A 20257-nucleotide genomic window follows, 5' to 3' on the forward strand; every position below is an offset into this window, starting at 1 on the left:
GACAATAACTGACCAAAGGCCAAACTGTGGATAACAATTCTCTGTGAAATCATTTCCAGTGAAACAAAAAGTATCTCCTGTTGGAGCAACCTGAGCCTGGTTAAGGGTTTAGAATTATTATTAATAATAATAATAATAATAATATTTATTATTTGTACCCCGCCCATCTGGCTGGATTTCCCCAGCCACTCTGGGCGGCTTCCAACAGAAATCAAATACAAAAATATCAAACATTAAAAACTTCAGTTTTTAAAAAATTCAGTTTGCCTTTGGCTTTCAGCTATTTTTTCAGGTAAGATCCTGGTCCAAAAGTTAACAGCTTGCTCCTTCAGCTTCTTTGCCGGCTTCTGCTTTAAGCCTATTTCCAAGTATTGTTCAGCCGCATCGTACAGGGGCCAGTTCACCAGGCCAGCACCGTTCGGGTTCCTAGAAACCATAAAAAGAGGCCATCAGCTTTCCACAGGACCAGTTTTCCGAAATATGCTCACTCTTCTGGGTGATGGTGGGACAATCTGGGGTCATTTCACTGGATGTAGGACCCTGACCTTGCAAGGCACACCTGCCAACTGAACGGACTCCTGCGGTTCCCACTACACCCTCCTGCCTATATTGCTGTGCAAATCTATGTTTTATGGTGCTGATTGTGGCTCAGGGGTTTTGCTTGATGGACAAATCCTTAAGCCTATAGAACATATATATCGCCACCCTGGTCACTTGCTTCCCCCCAAAACCTCCAGCCAGCCAATGCCCTTCTTAAAATATAGTGCCCAGAGCTGGACACTAGACTACAGGTGCTGCCTTGCTAATGCAGGATAGAATGACTCCATATGGTTTTCAACGATCTGGACATGATTCCGTCAATGAAGCCTAAGATTGCATTAGCTTTCAAAGCAACTGCATCTCACTATTGGCTCATGTTCATCCTGTGATCCTCTAAGGTGGGCCACCTGCCCTCATGTGCAAACACTTTTGTTGGAGTCCCTGGACTCCAAACTTCCAATCTTTTATTTTTTAGGTAGTCTCTGACCTTCCTAAAAAGAAAGTTATCAACCAAAATGTGCAGACATCCTTTTAAGTAATTTGTCTGAAATGAGCCAGCATGGCATCTTCAATCTGCCAGGTGAAGTCAGACCTCTGATTGATAAATGAGATGTCTGACCATCATGCAGTAAGGATCCCCAGGGTCCTAAACAGCTGCTAATGTCCACTTGCCTTTAGTGTGCTTTCTTCACTTACGTATTTCTAGCGGTCCTTGAAATCTCTGTAGTTTATCCTTCCTTTTACTCCAGCATTTTTTCCTGTGGTGGGCCCTCCCTAGAAGTTCTTTTATTGCAAATACTCCACAGTAAGTGTGTGTGAATGTTAAATAATTCCTCACCCAGAATAGCAAATTCAAATGGTGAAGAGGCCGAGGTATGTCTCCTGTTCTGCAGGAGCTGGAGGCCAGGCCCTCATTAAGAATTTGCTGTATTTTCACTTACAGTACAAGGGTTTATTTGTCTCCTTCAAAGTAAGAGTTTAATGGAGCTTACTCCCAGGTAAGTGGGTATCTGACGGCAGCCTAGACTTTAGTGTAGGATTGACACTGGAGGAAAAAAACTGGGTTATTCTCCCTTTAACAGCTGTATCTCCACAATGAGGGCTACCAGGATATAGCTGGCTTTGCATGCTAAGCAATAGGTTGTCCTGGAGCAGTGAGAGAGAGAGAGTGTGTGAGAGAGAGCAATGACTGTGGTCTCATTTTGCGTTGTGCCATTTGTGTTATGCAGGGCCGTCTTAAGCCCAGCTGGTGCCCTGGTGCAAAGATCCCTCCGGCGCCCCTCACGCTCCGCTGGGCAGGGCTAGGCGCGGTTGGTAGCCGGAGGGCACAGCGCAGCAGGCGGGGACGCCGGGCAGGGCCAGGCTGCGGACGCGGGGAGGCTGTCGGCGAGTCTCCCGTCGGCGCGGCAGCCAGGGCACATGCGCAAGAGTGCGCAAGTGAAGCCCGCATGCAGTGCAGCACCCTGGAGCAGCACCACCGCCGGCGCTGGTATCGGCTGGGTCCGGATTGGCCGAGCTGCCCGGAGAATGGCGGGTCTGGGGCTGTGAAACGGGAATTGCTGCTCTAGGGTGACTGGGTGGGGAAGGAGTGTCGGGGCGGGGAAGGAGGAGGCAGCAGCAGCGGATGCAAAGTGCAAAGCCGGAGGTGGAGGCACGGCAGGGGTGCATTAAGGCAGGGCGAAGGCAGCAGCAGGGCGGAGCTCAGAGGAGTTGTGGTGGAGGTGGGGGAGGGAGCTGGCCTCTGCCCTTGCGTGCGCTTCCGAAAGAAAGAGGGGCACTTCTGGACTTGGAAGGAGAGAGGAGGGCTCCCTCTTTCTCATACCGGAGCGCCCCTGAAGTACTGGTAGTCCAAGGGAAGAGAGGACGGGTTTTCCAAGCCCTTTTTCTCTCCCTGTGAGGGTGGCGCTGCCATGGTGCCATGGCGCCTTGCGCCAGTAGCCTCAATGGCTAAGACGGCCCTGGTGTTATGCCACACCCTCACGGCAGCCATTTTGTGACTTGTGCCTATAACATTCTCTCAACCCACTGGTTCAAAAAGGCCTATACTACAGTAACACAACATCAGCATTCTATTCTATTCTATTACTCACCCACTGCGAGCAAAATTAGCCCAATATTTCATAACCGTTTTGCTCAGCCTTTTCTCTTCCTCTGTAGCATTACCTGCAGACAAGAGACAAAAATACAGATGTAAGCCATTTTTAAAGATTATGGGATGGTTTTCAGATTTTACTCAGAGTAAATTAATAATTGCAGTGGGTCTACTCTGAGTAAAGCTTTGCTGAATTTCATCCATTGGATACAACCATGGTGTGGTGTTCCGCTGCACCAGAAGCAGTTTAGTCATGCTGGCCACATGACCCGGAAAGCTGTGGACCAATGCCGGCTCCCTCAGTCTGAAAGTGAGATGAACGCCACACCCCATAATCGCCTTTGACCGGACTTAACCATCCAGGGGTCCTTTACCTTTTTTACCTTTTCTATGTATATCAAATACAAAAATGCAATACAATAATAATATCACAATAATAAAAATCACAGCAAAAGGGCAATATAAAATATTGTTATAGGACTGGGTGGCTGGTAGTCTGGATGATTACTTGCTCTCTGTGAAACCAAAGACGAGGCTTTGGAGATCCTCTTGGAAACCTAATGGGGAAGCAGAGTGTTAATGCTATGAGCCCTTCCTCCTTCTGCTCAGCCTGTATACATAACACAGAGTGACTCTTTGGCCGGGGGGGGGGGACACACAGAAAAAATGAGTTAGATAAAATTGCTATACAGTGCTACAGGTCACCTAGCCCTTAATACACTAGTGGCCAAAATTGTGGAAACCTTTGGGGGAAAGTGTATTTCCAAAGTTTGATGGCTCATAACACCTGATTGGCTCTCTAAACACGCATGCTCATTGGCTACATTTAAATGAAGGAAAGCTACTGCATATCAACCTAAGCAAGTTGTGCTTCCTTTCTCTGGTTATTTGCCTTTCAACATCCTGTTTAGATGTGATTACATGCCCATCGTTTGCAGATGGAACCAAAATATCATTAATTGATAAAAATGAAATGTAAAAAGTTTTAGAGAACAGAAGCACCTCACCTGCTAAGAAAGGTTTCCCCAAGACAAAGACAATTTCATCACCATGGTCTGCTTTAACATAGTCCGGTTTAAAGCCCAAGGATGAACTTGGACGGTGCTGAAATTCATACACATAGGCTGGGTAACCAGCATCTGAAAAAAAATAACAAAGACGTTGTTAGAAGGGGGCATTCCTTGCCACATTACCCAAAATAAACATAAAGCAATTTGTTGAGTGAGTGCCTGGTGGAAGAAGACAGAAGGAAACCTTTAATTTTATTTATTTATTTATTCATTCATTCATTCACAAAAACCTTTTCATTTAGGTCCAGAATGGTCTGCTGTGGGGGAGAAGTTCTGGATTCAGTCTGTGAGCCAGTTCTAATTCCCCACTCTTGATTTTGGAACTGGAACCGGAAGTCATTTTTCAGAGAGTTGGTGACAGTTTGAAGGGGGATCACTGCTTGTGGGGCAGGTGTTCACTTCACATTGCCTCTGGAGAAAGAGGCTTTTGAAGAGTTTTCAACTGTTTCCAAAACCAGAGGTGACAGTGGGACCAAAAAATAGTGTGTGTGCATCCAAGGAAAGTGAAGCCTCTGTCAAAATGCTTTCATCTCCATTTAAAAACACTTCATGGCATTCAGACCTTGAGTCTGGAGCACGTAAGTTATATACAAAACCAGAAAGAAAAACCTTTCCTTGGGCTCACTAACTCTTGGGACTAACCCATACTCTTGACTTCTTTCCATGAGCTGTGGAGGTTCCAGGGGATGTTCTCTCAACTAGCATACCCACTATTTCCCAGACTTCAAACTGAAAACCAGCGTTCCTGGAAGAAAGTACCGGTAATCTCCATTTTTGCATGGCCATTCTGAGAGAGCCACAGGCAGTTAATGCTGAAGGCTCAGCAGTGGAAGCAAATAAATGCTTCACACACCAACAAACCTGGGCTTAACATTTGCAGCTGTCATGAGTGGAGACATCTTGGATGGAGGGGGTAATCAATTCAGGAGGAAGGTGCTCCACATTTTTGCAATTTTTTTTTTGTTAAGTCCTCATGAAAACCCACAAGCTTTTTAGTGCAAGTTTCTCCTAACAACACATTTTTTCAAGCAATTTCCCCCAACACAATGCATTTTTATGTGTAGTTTTCACTAATATATGGATTTTTTTCTTCAAACTTTCCCCAGATGCACACACTATTTGGTGGGAGAATTGCATCACAAAATTGGGAGAAATGCTAATTTTGAAGGCTAGCTCTGTTTCACTTTGCACATTTGTTTCAGAAAGTGTGAATTGGTGAGACAAAATAGAAAATTCTTTCCAGTAGCACCTTAGAGACCAACTGACTTTGTTCTTGGTATGAGCTTTCGTGTGCATGCACACTTCTTCAGATACTTCTTCAGAATTGGTGAGGTTCATTTTAAAATCCCAATGAAACCCAATTTATGCCTCATTCCTAGTGAGCAGCTAGCTCATGCAGCAACTCACCTCTGTGGAGATTCGCTGTTAGAATGGCTGGAGCAACAAATAGCGCATCTCCTAGCAGCTCGAGAAGTTGGTCCCTGAGCTGTACAGGGTCACTAACATCCTTCAGATATTCATTGGCAACTATAGGAACGTGCTCCGGAGCAACACCCTGCAATGGGCAGATAAAGGCAGGAAGAGTTATTGAAAACATGGCTTCCCCCATGTTCAAGGACAAGGGCAACATTGAACCACATTATTCCCTTCTGCCGGGAATCCTGTCATTTCCCTTCCCTGCCATCCCCTTGATGAAGATGCTCTAAAGATCTAGTTACAGGTAGGCAGCCGTAATGGTATGCCGTAGTCGAAACAAAATAAAAAAATTCCTTCCAGTAGCACCTTAGAGACCAACTAAGTTTGTTATTGCTATGAGCTTTTGTGTGCATGCACACTTATTCAGATACCGTCTAAACAGTTCTTTAGACGGCCAGAAAGCTGCCAGTGGATATCAAGGATCTCCAAAAAGCCCCTCTATTCCTTGCCACCCCAAGCAACAATTCACTTGGGGAAAGTATGGCTAATGACATTAGAAAGCCAATCAGCCTGAGAAACCCCCTTACCAAGATTTCCTCTGAGCTGCGCAGCACAAGAGTGACCATCTCTCTGTCAAGCCCCTTTGTGGCATCCGGCAACTGCAGCATCTAGGGGAGAAAAAGCAGAGCTCCTAGTTCTAGATGTGAGCACTAGGGGGCTCCAGAAGGGTGCATTCAAATACACACACAGTGTCTTACATTAGGAATAAACCATCCTGCTTCATGATTATTGATGCCTATGATGTATGGAACATTATTGATCCTTTTCTCTTCAAGGAGGTCCTTGGGGTTTTTGGGAAGAAATACACCATCAACACTTGCAGTGTAGAACATAGTGTGCTGGAGGGAGGGGGGAATAAAAAAAATCAATTACAGTATTTGCTTTTGCTTCGGTCTTGAGGGCTGGAACTTTCATTTATGCCTAACATAAATATGTCCAATGTCCTGCTCTTCCTCTTCCTCTTGCTCTTAAAGGCAGGAGGCAATTCTTGTGGTGAAGCCTGTATGTGGTCCACACCCTTAGTGGTCAAAGATTACAGGACATCTTATAAAATGGGGGCTGGGGAGTCTTTTTCAGCTTGAGGGCCACTTTGCCATATAGACAGCCTTCTGAGAGCCAGTGCCAATAGTAAGGGGGGGCAGATGCAGAAGGGGGATGAGCAATGGACATAACTTATCTACACAGAAGGGGGGCAGGGCCTCCAGCCACATAAAAGTGTGCATCCGGATTCCATTTATGGATCCTGAGATGCAGAGAATCGCCTGCAGTTTGGAAAAGAAACAGGCTTAGTTAGAGCTGCCCTCTGTTGGCTGATGTTGGTGCCTGTTCTCATGGTAAGTGCTCCTCACTTGCTTCCCTCTCCTCAGGCTATCCTCATCCCGTTGATTTACTCACTTTTTCTTCTGCGCCAAGATGCATTCTGATGAAATCCTGCAATCACAGGAAGGGGGAAGGGGAGAGGACAGGCGTCACACGGTCTTTTTCCTATTAAAAGGTCTGCAGACATAAATCACTGAGAAATTGTCCTACACATAGAAAAAGAATGGAGCTGTTCACAGGGCAGAAGAGGGCGGATTAAACAACCAGTGGGACATTTGCAGGAGCAGTTTCTCTTCTGGGCTTGTGCTGCCAGCCTGCTGGACAGGCTCCAAGGTGTGAGGAGCTCCACTCACGCAGGGCAATCTACTCTCTCCCTGCTCCCTTACCTGTAGTGCTTCCCACCTCCCAACTGGTAACGTTTCATGGCCACTAAGCATACTCAGTTCTCATGCAGTGATGGAACAGGGCTAGGAGGACTAAAAATGATTGTGCCATTATTATTATTATTAATATTTCTACATCTAGTTTCACTCTGAGATTCCTTAACCTCTATCAATACTTTTATCTCTCTATTGATGCAGAGGGCAGCATCAGATTGCAGCACATTTACCATCTTGAGAGTCGTCTGTAGGATCTCGTTCTCCGTCTTTCCCTTGAGGCAACGAATCATCTCGACTGAGCTGGATGTCAGACAATCAGCGGTTGCAGCAATTTTCTGCAACCATGAGAAAGAAACCAGTCCTGGCTGAGCATCGGAAAGAACAGGCCGTTCTGCTCCATCAGGAGAAGCACAAATATTTTTAATACTTGTGTGGACACAGCGAGGTGTAAACAAAAGCGGCAGAGGAGGGCAGAGGAGAACCATTCAATGCCATGCAACTAAGTGTGCAACACACAGAGTCCCCCCCCCAAACATCCTGAGACAGGTGTAAGAACCCTGAGACAGTTGCATGTCACCCTAAGAAACAGGCCACTTCATGTTTTGGTTTTAAAATTGCAACATAGCTCCAAAAGGCAACTCCTTGGACCAGCACACACTTTCTGCTCTAGCTGCCCTCCCTTGCCATTTCCGTCTATATTACCAGGACTATTTTCAAACACTGACCTTTGCAAACTCTTGTGGATTAACCTCTGTGTGAACATCCATGGCAGAAACAGCACTTTCAGAGATGGCTTTGTGGAACAAACCCTTTGACAGAGGAGATACGACCTGAGAAGGGAAGCAGGGAAAGCAGACATCCCAGTCACAGCCTTGCCATATCACTCCTATTTCCCAAAGGGTGTCCAAACATTCCTCCTGAGGGGAGCTGGACTTCCTCAGGGTCTCCTCAGCGAGAAGATCTGTAATGCCGCCTTCATCCTGGGCCCCATCCCTCCAAAGTGAAGGCACAGGTGAGGGTGTCAGGACTATGGCACACCCTCAGTTAAGGGGAGCAACGGTGGACCCCAACACACTGGGGCAGAGCCCTGCATTAACTATGTGAGTGGTCTACAATCCACTCCAATGTTCTGAAGGTCTGCCAAAAGGAAGTTATATTTGTAGGTGTGGGTTTGGGTGTGTGTTTTGTTATGAAAATGCCAATAAATTCTTCATATCAAACCTACCTAGGTTCAATTGTTACCCACCAAAGCTGGGAGGGATGGTCTCCCCCAGAGAGACAGCCTCCTTGGCATGTATCACAATTTGTTGCCCTTTGAATGTTACCCCAAACAGCAGACCCTCCAAGTGTCCCTATTTTCCAGGGACGTCCCTGATTTAGAGAAGCCGTCCCGGTTTCTGATTTGATCCCAGGCTGTCCCTATTTTCATTGGAGAAATGTTGGAGGGTATGGAGTTAGTCAACTCCCGAGCCGTCTGAAGGCAATTCTGTATAGGGAAGGGTTTCTTTAAAAAATGTTTAACGTTTTATTATGTTTTTATATAAGCCTGGAAATTCTATAAACAAAAAATAAACATATGAATCATAAATTAAATAGCACATGTTATGATCCCGAGGAACCTACATGGGCAGAAACACTGAATCCACCTGCAGACTCTCCAAATATAGTAACTGATCCAGGATCTCCTCCAAAGACTGCAATGTTCTCTTGGATCCACTGGAGAGCTGCCACTTGATCCAGGAGGCCCCAGTTTCCACGTGCAAACTCATCACCAGTACTGGAATGAAAAACAAGCACAGAAATTATAGGCTCAGGTGGTATTTGGGGATTTAGGAAAAAAGACATCTACATAAGGAAATAGTCAACTTTCCTTATTTTCACATTGTTGAAAAGCCAATTGAAAGGAGAGATTCTCCTAGCTGAAGTACAAACCTTCATTCCTTCAAATGTCCCAAGGCTGTCCTAATATCTGTTGCCAATACTAAACCAGTTCAGGCAATGTTCCACCCCACACAGCATGCCTGGACAGGTGTAGACAGCTGTAACATTTGCATGCAGGGACTATATTGTGTATGTCAAAAGCAACACACGTGGGCCAGAGCAACACAATCCACATCCCATATATCATCCAGAAATTCATAGTGCAATTTGTGTTTATATGCACTGAATCTTTACTTGCAGAGACCCTGTTTCAAATGTTATGCCCACATGCAGATCTTAAGAGGTATCAGAGGTATTGGGCAGGTATGACGAGGAACAATGCAATCCCATCTTAGCCTGAGAGGGGTTTGTTTGTGTAGATGCAGCACAGCATCCTCCCCCATGGTGCATGGACAGAAGATCTGCCAAACCTGATTAACTTTTCGAAAAGCAGCCACAATACAAAACCAACCCATGGGCATGCAAAAAGAAAATGCCCTGCAATAATTTATTTTAATCTGGTTACCCTGAAAAGAAGCAGCCTCTCCAGAAGCAATCATGTCTCACTGGACATGTCTAGATTTCACCACATGCACATTGGGGGGGGGGGGAAGAAGGGGTGTTGCGGAAGATGTGAGTATCTGAATAGAGGTTCCACTTGCCCAGTTACTGACAGCCAGTCTTAGAGACCTGGGCTTGAAATCCAGGTTCAAATACCCCACTTAGCCTCAGGCCAAGAGCTCTATTGCCTCTTCTACTTCACAGCTTGTTGTGACGGCAGAAGAGGGAAACAAAAGCTGTAATCCTAAAAAAGCACAGTCCAAACTCCTTTGTGTCCCTCCACCCAGCCCTGGTAGCCTCCAGCAGCCTCCTCCTACTGGTCACCACCTGCAAAGGGCCACCACCCATGGTCACTTGATGGTATGATGCACAATGTGATCCCAATGGTGTGGCACTTTGCCTGCTCACCCTACCTCCTGCCCTGTCCCCAGGGAGAGGGTTCACAGGCTCCGTTTCCCCTGTGGCACTCCAGCACTGACCATGGAAAGTTTTTGGTTGCCACCAAGCAGTCCATTCTGTCCCCCACGAGGGAGGGAAGCAGCATGGGTGGCCTCTGGGACTGTCCATCCAATCCCAGAGATGAACACCCAGGTGGGGACCTTTCCTTCTGTTCCACTCATGTTTCAGGCACAAAGCTTGGGACAAACGTCTTACCTATAAAAACCCAGAATGCCCAGCCGGTATTGAATCGCCACCACCACCACGTTTTCAAAAGCCGCTAACGCAGACCCATCGTATGTGGACGCTGCACCCACCACCAATCCTCCTCCATGGATCCAGACCATCACCTGAAAGCAAAAGATAGATTTAGGGACTCATGCTGGGTTACCTGCCCCGCCAGAGCCAAATAAAATGTTCAGAGTGGGTTTGATGTTCTGCTTCACTTGTATGTTTAGCCTGGAAAAGAGGAGATGTGATAGCCATCTTCAAATATCTGGAGGGCTGCCACATGGAGGAAGGAGCAAGCTTCCTTTCTCCTACTTCGGAGGGTAGGACTCGAACCAATGTTTGTGAGGAGTGAGCTGAAAGGGTTACACTCAGCTCCAAGTTGCGTCCAGCCCACAAGGGGAAATGACGTTGTGATTTCTGTGTATGTTTTATTACTGGTGTAATTCCCAGTTGTGTCCGTTGCTGTTTCACGGCCGGTCAGAGAATGTCTGCTCTCTCTCCTGGTATATGTGATTTATGATCTGCTGTAATAAAGAATGCTTTGCTGAAAGGAGCAAGAATCGTTCTGAGTTCGTGACAGACTGTTTTTCTTTAGACGCTTTGCAGCAGGTTTTGCTTCCGAAGAAGAGCTGCGTATTCAACTCTGCTGAAATCGAAAGGAATTTAAGCTGCACAACAGAAGCCTGCTGGACACCATACCACCCGAGATTTGTGGCTTCTGGACACGGGGGTTTTGATGCTGCGATCCCCCCACAACATCAAAGGTTATGGGACTATTAATTAGCCTGCCTGCAAGCGTCGGTGCACGGAAGGGCTGCTGGCCAAAAGCAGTAAATCCAGCTGGGAGTGCTGCCAAAGCAGGCTACGTGCTCGCTGGTGAAGAGGCCTATCTCCGAGAGCCGGGAAGCTGAATTCTACAGTCGTGAGTAGAAGCCCCGGGGGGAGAGATGGCGGCTGCTGAGGGTGCAGAGTCCTTTCCCTCTCCTTTTGCCCCACTGAATGGGCACAATTTCCTGGAGTGGCAAGTGAAATGCCAAGCTTGGCTGGTTGCCAGGGGCCTTTGGGATTGCATGCAAGCTGCCCCAGTTGGTGCTGCTGCTGGGGCTGGTGCTGCTGCTGTTGCTGCCACACAGGTTGCCCAGCGCAGAGATGAGAGGGCCAGAGGGATGCTCATCATGTCCCTGGAGGGTTCCCAGTTGAACCTTGGTGGCGGGTTTAGACAACGCCCATGTGATTTGGAATGCTTTGCAGAATACTTACATGAGGCAAACAGCTGGAGCCAGGATCCACGTTACAAGGCAGCTGTATAATCTAAGGTTGCAGTCTGGGCAAAGTGTCCAAGAGCACATTCAGGAGGTGATTGCCACGTTGGAAAAGCTGAGGCTTTTGGGCATTGCCTATACTGAGGAGCAGAAGGTCTACGTTTTACTCAGTTCTGTTTTTGATGAGTATGAGAGCCTTTGCCTTACTCTGGAAGCTATGCCAGCCCGGGATCTTAATCTGCAGTTTGTCGCTGGATGCTTAGCTGAAGAGGAAAATAGGCGATGCAGAGACGGGGGCCATCGTAGTGCTGGAGGCTGCCCTGTTCCCAGGAGTGGGGGGGCGGCTAGAAGCAAAGCCCTGGGTGGGTCTACTGTGCAAGCCTATGCTACCACACGTCGGTGCTATCTATGTAACTCGACGATCCACCTGCATAAACAATGCCCTGCCAGAGGCGCTGCCAAGGTCGACACTCAGATAAGAGGTTCTGGCAAGCCTGGGAATGCGCGCAGAGGCGGTAGAAGTGGGGGCACTGGTGGAGGAGGTCCACGTCATCTTGCTGCTGCTATGGCTACAGTCAAGGATGTTCCTGTTGCTAGGTTACGCTTTCTCATCGACAGTGGGGCCTCTCACCATTTAGTGACATCTGGTGGCCATGTCCGGAACTGCAAGGACATTGCTGGAGGCAAGCAGGTTTCCCTTGCTGATGGTTCCAAGAAAAAGCTACAGACTGAAGCATCTGTCTTTGTTGATTTCTTACAGGCCGATCTTCAATGCTTTGTTCTTCCAGGCATGAAGTTGTGTTTGTTGTCTGTGTCTTCTCTTTTAAGGGATGGGTATAAGGTTCATTTTGAAAATGATGTCTGTACCATCTCTAAGGGGGGTAAACTGTTGGTCAGTGTTCCATGTAATGATGATGGGGGTTTTGTCTTGGAAACAGGTTAACAGTACCTCTGACACAGTCCAGGCGCTGAGTGCGAACACGCCGATGCATCGTGATTGTTTGCATCTGTGGCACAGGAGATTTTCTCACAGGAATTGGCAGTATGTCAAGAAGGCACCAGGTAACACTGAGGGGTGTGAGTTTTTGCCGTGCTCACGGTTTCTTGATTGTGCAGCATGCAAACTGGCCAAAGTGAAGACGTGCCATTACCCCAGGTCAGATAGGGTCACCACTGAATGTTTTGCTCTGGTTCATGCAGACTTCTGTGGACCCATGCAGACTGCCAGCATGGGGGGAGCCAAATACATTCTGACCCTGACCTACGACCACTTGAGAATGGGATGTACCATTCCCCTCAAGCACAAGGGGGAGGCGGCCAGCATGATCAAGGAGTGGGTTGTGGCGGTTGAACTTGAGTTTTCCTGCAAAGTCCGCTGTTTTCAGTCCGACCGAGGTTCGGAATTTACAGGGTCCGCACTGCAGGGGTTTTTCCGTCAGAAAGGAATCAAGCACAGGTTGACAGCTCCATATTCTCCTCAGCAGAATGGAGTTGCAGAGAGGCGGAATAGGACGCTGCAAGAGGCGGTGTCAGCCATGCTTTTCGATGCTCAGTTGCCTCAGAAGTACTGGGCGGAAGCATGGAAGTGTGCCTCTTTCTGCTTGAACCGAACACACAGTGCGGTGGTAGGGGACACGCCCTATGCTCTGTTGTATGGCAAGAAGCCAAAGGTCCATTTTCTGAGAATTTTCAGTTACGAGGCTTATGTTCTCCTTCCCAAAGCCAAGCGCCGGAAAGGTGGTCCTAGGTCCCAGAAGATGATCTTCGTCAGGTACGAGACAGCCTCGAAGGCCTGGAGGTTCGCTTACCCTGAGGGGAGGGACCAGTCACGAATAGTGCTCAGCAACAGTGCTGAGTTCTGTGAAGACGTGGGACAAGCAGGTGCACCACCTGCTGGTGGTGGTGGTCCGGGTGGTGGTCCGGGTGGTGGACCAGGTCCAGCTGGCGGACCAGCCCCGGCTGCTGGTCCAGCTCCGGGAGGTGCTGGTGCTGCCACTCCTGGCCCTTCTGGTGACTTGGGCCGAGCTCCCGGCCATGGCCAGGTTGCACCACCATGGGGAGCTACTCCGAAGCAAGAGCCAAGGAGTGCACCCATCCCCCCAGTGGCCAGGACTGGGAGACAGTTCAAGCGCAGTAGGACGTCTCCAGAAGCTGGTCCAGGGGAACAGTCCAAGCGGAGCAGGTCAGTAGGAGAGTCACCAGACACTAGGGACTCACAGGCAGAGTCCAGCTCGTCTGGGTCAGAGGGGGAATCCAAGGTAACGCTGAGGAGGTCCAAGAGGACCACGAAAGGAATCCCTCCTGACAGGTACACAGCCACTAGTGTGTGGGCTTGTATGGCTCAGTGTGAGCCAGAGAGCTTCGAGGAAGTGCAGCAATTGCCAGAGTCAGAAGCCACGAAGTGGCACGAGGCAATGCAGAAGGAGATGGACTCCATGAAGGCACTGAAGGTGTTCTCCACAGTGATGCTGCCCGAAGGCGAGTGTGCAGTGAGCAGTCACTGGGTGTTTAGGCTTATACCCACAGCAACTGGAGAGCCTCAGTACAAGGCTAGGCTAGTAGCCAGAGGTTTCACACAGAGGAAGGGCTTGCATTACACAGAGGTGTATGCACCAACTTCTAGGAGTGAATCTCTTCGCTTTTTGTTAGCTGTAGCTGCTCAGAGAGGCTTTGTAGTTCATCACTTCGATGTTAACGTTGCTTATCTGAACTTGTCTTTGGAGGAGGTTCTGTACATGCTGCCTCCACCAGGGTTCGAGGGCAATAAGCCGAATGTCGTGTGGAGGCTACACAAATCCATCTATGGCCTGTGACAGTCTGCCAGGAACTGGAATTTGTGTCTCCATGAAGCTTTGGAAAGCATGGGTTTCCAGCGGAGTCTTGCTGACAGCTGTCTTTACCTGGCAGCATCCGACCAGAAGCAGACTCTGGTGCTTTGTTATGTTGATGATATCATTTGCCTTGCAAAGTCAGAGAGTCAAGTGTAAGAGTTTGCAGAGGAGCTTAGTAAGCATTTCAAGCTCAAGGAACTAGGTCCAGTGAATGTCTACCTAGGAGTCAAGATTGACAGGACAGAAGACGGCAGTTTCTTGCTGAGTCAGGAAAGCAAGATTGAGCAGTTGCTTGAGAAGTTCAGAATGTCTGATTGTGCTAGTGTCAGAACACCCATGGAGACTTGTTTCATAAAGGACAGTCAGTCCGGGGAACACTCTGCGTTCCAGAGCCCCGAGGTGTTCCAGTCAGCTCTAGGAAGTCTGTTGTATCTCTCCCAGTGGAGCAGACCAGATATAGCCTTTGCTGTAAATCTGCTCAGCAGGGAAGCTGCAAATCCCAGTGTGCATGCCTGGAATGGCATCAAGAGGGTGCTTAGGTACCTGCAAGGTTCCAGAGATTGGCATCTCAGACTGTCAGCAGAAGGTAGAGCACAGCTCACTTGCTGGTCTGACAGTAGATGGGCCAATCTGGAAGACAGGAAGTCAGTGTCTGGACTTGTCGTCAAGTACGGGGAGGCTCTAGTCGGGTGGAGGTCCAGAAAGCAGAGTCTCCTTGCTCTCTCCTCCACAGAAGCTGAATTCAGTGCGTTATCTGAAGTCTGTAAGGAAATGGAGTTTAACAAGTGTTTGGTCCAGGAGGTCAACGGAGAGTGTTGCCTACCCATCACAGTTTGGGAGGACAACCAGCCCTGTTTGAAACTGGCAGAAACTTTGCAGTTCAAGTCCAGAACCAAACATTTGGACATTCGGTTCCGGAATGTTTGTCAGAGTGTCCAGACAGGCTTGGTGAAGCTGAAATACTGTCCAAGCCAAGAGAACCTAGCGGATGGGTTCACCAAACCTTTGGGGTTCCACCGTCATTGGGAATTCTGTGATGGTTTGTGTCTGAGGTAGGCCGTGACCTACGCTGTGCCCTGTGGTGCTGGGCGAGAGGGGGTGTGAGGAGTGAGCTGAAAGGGTTTTTCTGCTGCGATCCCCCCGCAACATCAAAATGTTGCAGGAAAGGAGACTCCAACCAGACATATGGAAAAGCTTCCTGACAGTAAGAGCTGTTCAACAGTGGAAACGTCTCCCTCAGGAGGTTTTGGACTCTCCTTCCTTGGAAGTGTTTAAGCAGAGGTTGGATGGCCATCTGTCATGGATGCTTTAGCTGAGATTCTTTGCCATGCAGGGGGTTGGACTAGATGAGCCTTCCAAATCTAAGATTCTCTGATTCCTTCAATAGTTGGATCCTTAGCTGTTTAAGGCTTCCTATGTTTATATAGATGTGCACTACATTTGGCAGGCTGCTTGGCCAAGACACATAATAGGGAGTGAAAAGCCCTGAAAAGGAGGAACATGGCTTACTGGTAACTTGCTGTTCTTGTCAGAATGAGCCGGGGTGAAGATGTTTAAGTACAGGCAATCCTCAGAAATACTCAGAGAGACCTTTTCCTTTTTGTTAGTAAACATATCTGACAGCATTTGTCCCATCTCTGGATCCTGCAGACACCTTGGAAAAGCAAATAAAAGAAATAAACTAATTCAGTACACGCAGTGTGGAAAAAAAGCTTCTCATGTTTGACCGTCAGCAAACACCAGCTGAGTAGAGAGGAAGCCAAGTGTTGCATGACAGTTCTGGTGAATTGCTTTGTTGGAGAATGCCAACAAAAGACTAAAACCCAGGACAGCAGTCTGTCCCTGCCTGATCTTTTCCTTAAATGGTGCTGCCAAATAAAGGCCACCAAGCCTCTAGGACAAGCCTTCTGAGTAGCTGACTGTTGCCCTCTCTTTGCTGTGGCACAAGTTTCAGCTTTCAGGTCAGTTTAAAACCATTTAAAAGCTAGTTTGTTTTAAAAACTGGTTTGATTCATGGAGGATTGGGGTGGTGGTGGTCCTGGGGAAGCAAAGCATCACTTGGGAGGGGGGAGGGAGACGGAAAAGGGAAAATATCATGAAAATGATTTACAGATGGTATCTAACAACAGTGAAGTTAGCTAAAATGTACCATGGATTAAGTAATAATTGTTGGAAATGCAAACAAGTGGAAGGTACCTTCTTTCATATGTGGTGGATGTGCCCAAAGGTAAAGGACTTCTGGGAGAAGATATATAATGAGCTTAAAAGGGTGTTGAAAAACACATTCAGTAAAAAAACCCAGAGGCCTTTCTGCTGGGCATGACCAACTATGAAATCCCCAATAAGGACAGAACATTTTTTATGTATGCCACAACAACTGTTAGGATCTTAATAGCTAAAAACTGGAAAACGGAGGAATTACCAACAGTGGAAGATTGGCAGATGAAAATGATTGAATATATGGAACTCGCGGAACTGACCGGGAAACTCCGAGACCAGAGGGAAGAAGCGGTGCAGGAGGATTGGAAGAAATTTAAAGACTATTTGAAACGACGTGAAAAGATTGAGATTTGAGAATGAAATCAGAGGACATATAAGGCTACAGTTATGAAATTAGTTAGTTTAGGATAAGAAATAGATAATTTTAGGTTTATAAGGATTAAGATTAGAGGAGAATTATGATTTTATAATGTTATGAAATTACTAAAGAGGATTTGCAATGGACGCTGAAAGAGAGGATGTGAGGAGGTCCCCTAAAGATGTTAGAAAATGTTATAAGAATAGTTAAATAAGTGTTTTTGTTTTTGTCGATATTTTTGGTTTTGATTTTTTGTATTTTTTGTATTTTTGTATTTGTAGTTTTGTCTTTTTTATAACTTTTGTAGTGTTTTGTTTTTGTTGTATTATTAAAAATGTAATAAATTTATATGAAAAAAGAAGAAGGAAAAGCTGTCTTAAAAGCTGTCTTAAAAGAGAACTTGACTTACATTGGTGGGTAGGAAGTTGCATCTCTTAGATTGCTCCAAGGTTCTGCCGGCTGTGGTTGGGAAAACCGTAATGGCCCAAGAGGTGGCTTTGCATAGGGGACTCCAAGGAAAACATCCACCTTTCTCTCAGCACCATTGACTTGGACCTGCTGGCCCTGGAGCTTCCCATTCTTGGTAAGCACTTGTGGAGGAGCAGGATTTTGGCCTGTGTGTGCATATAACAGAAATGTCTGAGTCAGAGAACCGTTGCTATTCCTGCACAAAAGCTTCAGAAGTTCAAGCGTGCAAGTGCTAACTATTCAGCTCTCCGGTGTCAGAAGCAGGGTTAGATTTCACAACTGGGAAAGCCTGGGAATCCTGAAGCAATGCTGCTCTGGCCACATGCAGGCAAAGGCAGCACAAGATCCACTTTCCGCAGGCCGGGTAGAGCTTTTCCTTTGGGGATATCCTTGACTGACTGAATGCACCTTTTTACTACTTAATCAAATCATAAATTAGAGGAAGACTCACTGGCCACTTAGGTTGTGTACACACCAGACATTTACAGCCCCTCCCATCATGGAAACTATGTTTTATTAAGTGTACTGAGAGTTGTCGGAAGACACCTCACTGAGCTACAATTTCCAGCACCAGAACAACACCTGGGATTCTTTGGGGAGAGAAAAACATGATTTAAATGTGCTTTAAAAGTATGGCATGTGTGCCAACCTAGTCTCCACCCCTGTCCCCACCTAACTTGATCCAAGAATCACTGTCTTTGAAATAAATCCTCTCTTACTAATATCTTGGTCAATGGGGACACCACTGTTTGCGTTTTCTCCGCCTCATCACACTGTTGGCTGTTGAAAGCTTAGTATGTGTCCACTCAGGACTTCCAGATCTCACTAACTCACTCACTCACTCACTCACTCACTCTTCCTGGCTGAGAACTGAGTGCAGATGGTGTAATTATCTGGGATTCCCTCCGGGGAACAATTTCCTTCACTGGAATCTTTCCGCTCAACCAGCGCACTGGTTTTGTATTCTTCGTGGGTGTTTTCTTAACACCATTCCCACTGCTCCCCTTCCTCTTCCACCTTCTCAGGAAGAGGATTGTGCACCCCCCTTCTGTATTACCCTCCCTTTTATTCTGCACAATTTGCTTAGTAACTTTCCCTCCCTCCCTCTGTGTTCCTCTGGATCATATTTTAATCCTGTGCATCAACAGCAGCAGGAAGAGACTGTGTAATTTATCAGCATAAACGTGATTGTAAATGCAACCTATTAGGGCTAAAGCATGCAAAACAACAAGAATTGTCTCAGTTTAGCAAGTTTTGCTTGTCTTGGTAGTAAACTCTCCTTGGATTCAAAAAATCTAAGTAATTACTAGCCAGTTGCCAATCTTCCCTTCTTGGGCACAAGGACCAGCCAAACGAAAAAGGCAGAAGCCCCCATTCCAACCCCCTCCCCCAACACCACTATTATGGACTATGCAGAAATGGCAAAACTGACCGGAAGAATTAGGAATCAGGAAGACCAAAATTTCAATAAGGAATGGGGGAAATACATAACTTACCTTAAAAATCATTGTAAGCAATTAAAATTATTAGTAGGACTGCAATGATGCTTGCTGTTAAATGTTGGACTATGGCTTTATCGGGGATTTAATACAACTGGATTAATAGAGAAGATGCAGGAGAAAAAATTAATCTAAGGACCCAGGAAAGGGAGGGGAGAAGTCCAAGGGAACTTATGGAAATTGTTTTATTTGTTTGCTTGATGGTTGTTTGCAAATTTTCAAGTGTGTGTGTGTGTGTGTGTGTGTGTGTGTGTGTGTGTATGTGTGTGTGTATGCATATATATACACACTGTATAATCTAAAATCTTACCTTCAGCTGCCAAAACAGTGACCCAGGAGACCAGGATCAGAGGGAGCAACCAAGCCATTGAGCCAGCCATTGAAATCTTCAGCCCACTCAAATGCCTGAAACACAAGCAGCTTCAGAACTCCTCTTTCACATAGAATGGCAACAGCACACTTAGCTTGGCCAGAGTAATGCGGCTCCTTCACACTGAACTGAATGCAAGACTGAATTATGGGACAGCAAGGCAATAGTCCTAAACACATTCTGCAGCAAGAAGAACTTCATTCCAACATATACCTGTATTTAGCATTCATGTCTTTTATTGCCAGCACATTCCTCAGGTTTGTTTTCCTTGGAATAAAGGTCACTAGAGACAGTCTGCTTGCAGGGAGGCTATACAATATTGTATCCAAAAAGTGTGCCTTTCCTGGTCCCCTATCACAAAAAAGTGTGGGTTTTTGCTTTTGCTTTATTTTTGGAGCGGGGAGCAAGTGTATTAAACAAGAACACCAAATCAACTCTAACTACACAACCTGAATCTGCTGGTATGGGACTGAAGACCACCTCAAAATATCAACAGACTGACTTCCTGTTTGGCCGCCATCATTTCAAGGAGTGCTGGATCATTCCTCCAGGAAGGTCCTGAGCTTTGTGAGGAGAAAAGAGGTTGCGCTAGGGCTCCACGGACCTCAAAACTTGAGGAGGTAAATTCTCGGGGTCGTGGGATTCAGCTGCATTCAAGGCAAGCCCCCTGTGCTCAGGCTAGCCTCTGTTTTAAGCTAGTGAAAAGAAGCAGCAGGAGGGAGAAGCGAACGCTTGAATCCACCTCACTCAGCAATGCCACAAACTCCTATTTGAAAGTGGCTAAGGATTCTGTGGGGCCGTGAGTGGTGCTGTGGTCTAAACCACAGAGCCTAGGGCTTACCGATCGGAAGGTTGGTGGTTTGAATCCCCGCAACAGGGTGAGCTCCCATTGCTTGGTCCCAGCTCCTGCCCACCTAGCAGTTCGAAAGCACATCAAAGTGCAAGTAGATAAATAGGTACCACTCTGGCGGGAAGGTAAACGGTGTTTCCGTGCGCTGCTCTGGTTTGCCAGAAGCGGCTTAGTCATACTGGCCACATGACCGCTGTCTGCAGACAATGCCGGCTCCCTCGGCCTATAGAGCGAGATGAGCATGCAACCCCAGAGTCGTCTGCGACGACCCAACAGTCAGGGGTACCTTTACCTTTACCTTTAAGCATTCTGTGATTTAAAACCCATATGGATTAAAGGACCAACAAAGAACACCAACAAGAACGAAGAAC

At 47.0% G+C, this 20257-nt stretch overlaps 1 protein-coding gene across 1 annotated transcript; it reads right to left on the reverse strand.

The window, feature by feature from the left end:
* Positions 1 to 242: 242 nt before the first annotated feature.
* On the reverse strand, positions 243 to 19083 carry LOC117051941 (fatty acyl-CoA hydrolase precursor, medium chain-like). The gene is made up of 14 exons (XM_033158669.1): positions 18977 to 19083; positions 17109 to 17313; positions 15631 to 15775; positions 10014 to 10147; positions 8502 to 8655; positions 7604 to 7708; positions 7109 to 7213; positions 6574 to 6609; positions 5877 to 6017; positions 5706 to 5786; positions 5110 to 5257; positions 3640 to 3771; positions 2631 to 2703; positions 243 to 426 (listed from the first exon to the last, which is right to left on the reverse strand). The coding sequence occupies exons 1-14, from the start codon at positions 19044 to 19046 to the stop codon at positions 243 to 245; spliced, it is 1713 nt and encodes a 570-aa protein (XP_033014560.1). The 5' UTR covers positions 19047 to 19083.
* Positions 19084 to 20257: the final 1174 nt, after the last annotated feature.

The sequence above is a fragment of the Lacerta agilis genome, chromosome 8 (assembly GCF_009819535.1).
Source record: "Lacerta agilis isolate rLacAgi1 chromosome 8, rLacAgi1.pri, whole genome shotgun sequence".
Taxonomy (NCBI): Eukaryota; Metazoa; Chordata; class Lepidosauria; order Squamata; family Lacertidae; genus Lacerta; species Lacerta agilis.

Coding starts and splice junctions, on each gene's coding strand:
- LOC117051941 (XM_033158669.1), bottom strand. CDS start 19,046: ATGGCTGGCTCAATGGCTTGGTTGCTCCCTCTGATCCTGGTCTCCTGG. Junction 6,018..6,573: donor ATCTTGGCGCAGAAGAAAAA/GTGAGTAAATCA, acceptor CCCTCCCTCCAG/CACACTATGTTCTACACTGC. Junction 3,772..5,109: donor AACAGCGAATCTCCACAGAG/GTGAGTTGCTGC, acceptor ATTTTTTTTCAG/ATGCTGGTTACCCAGCCTAT.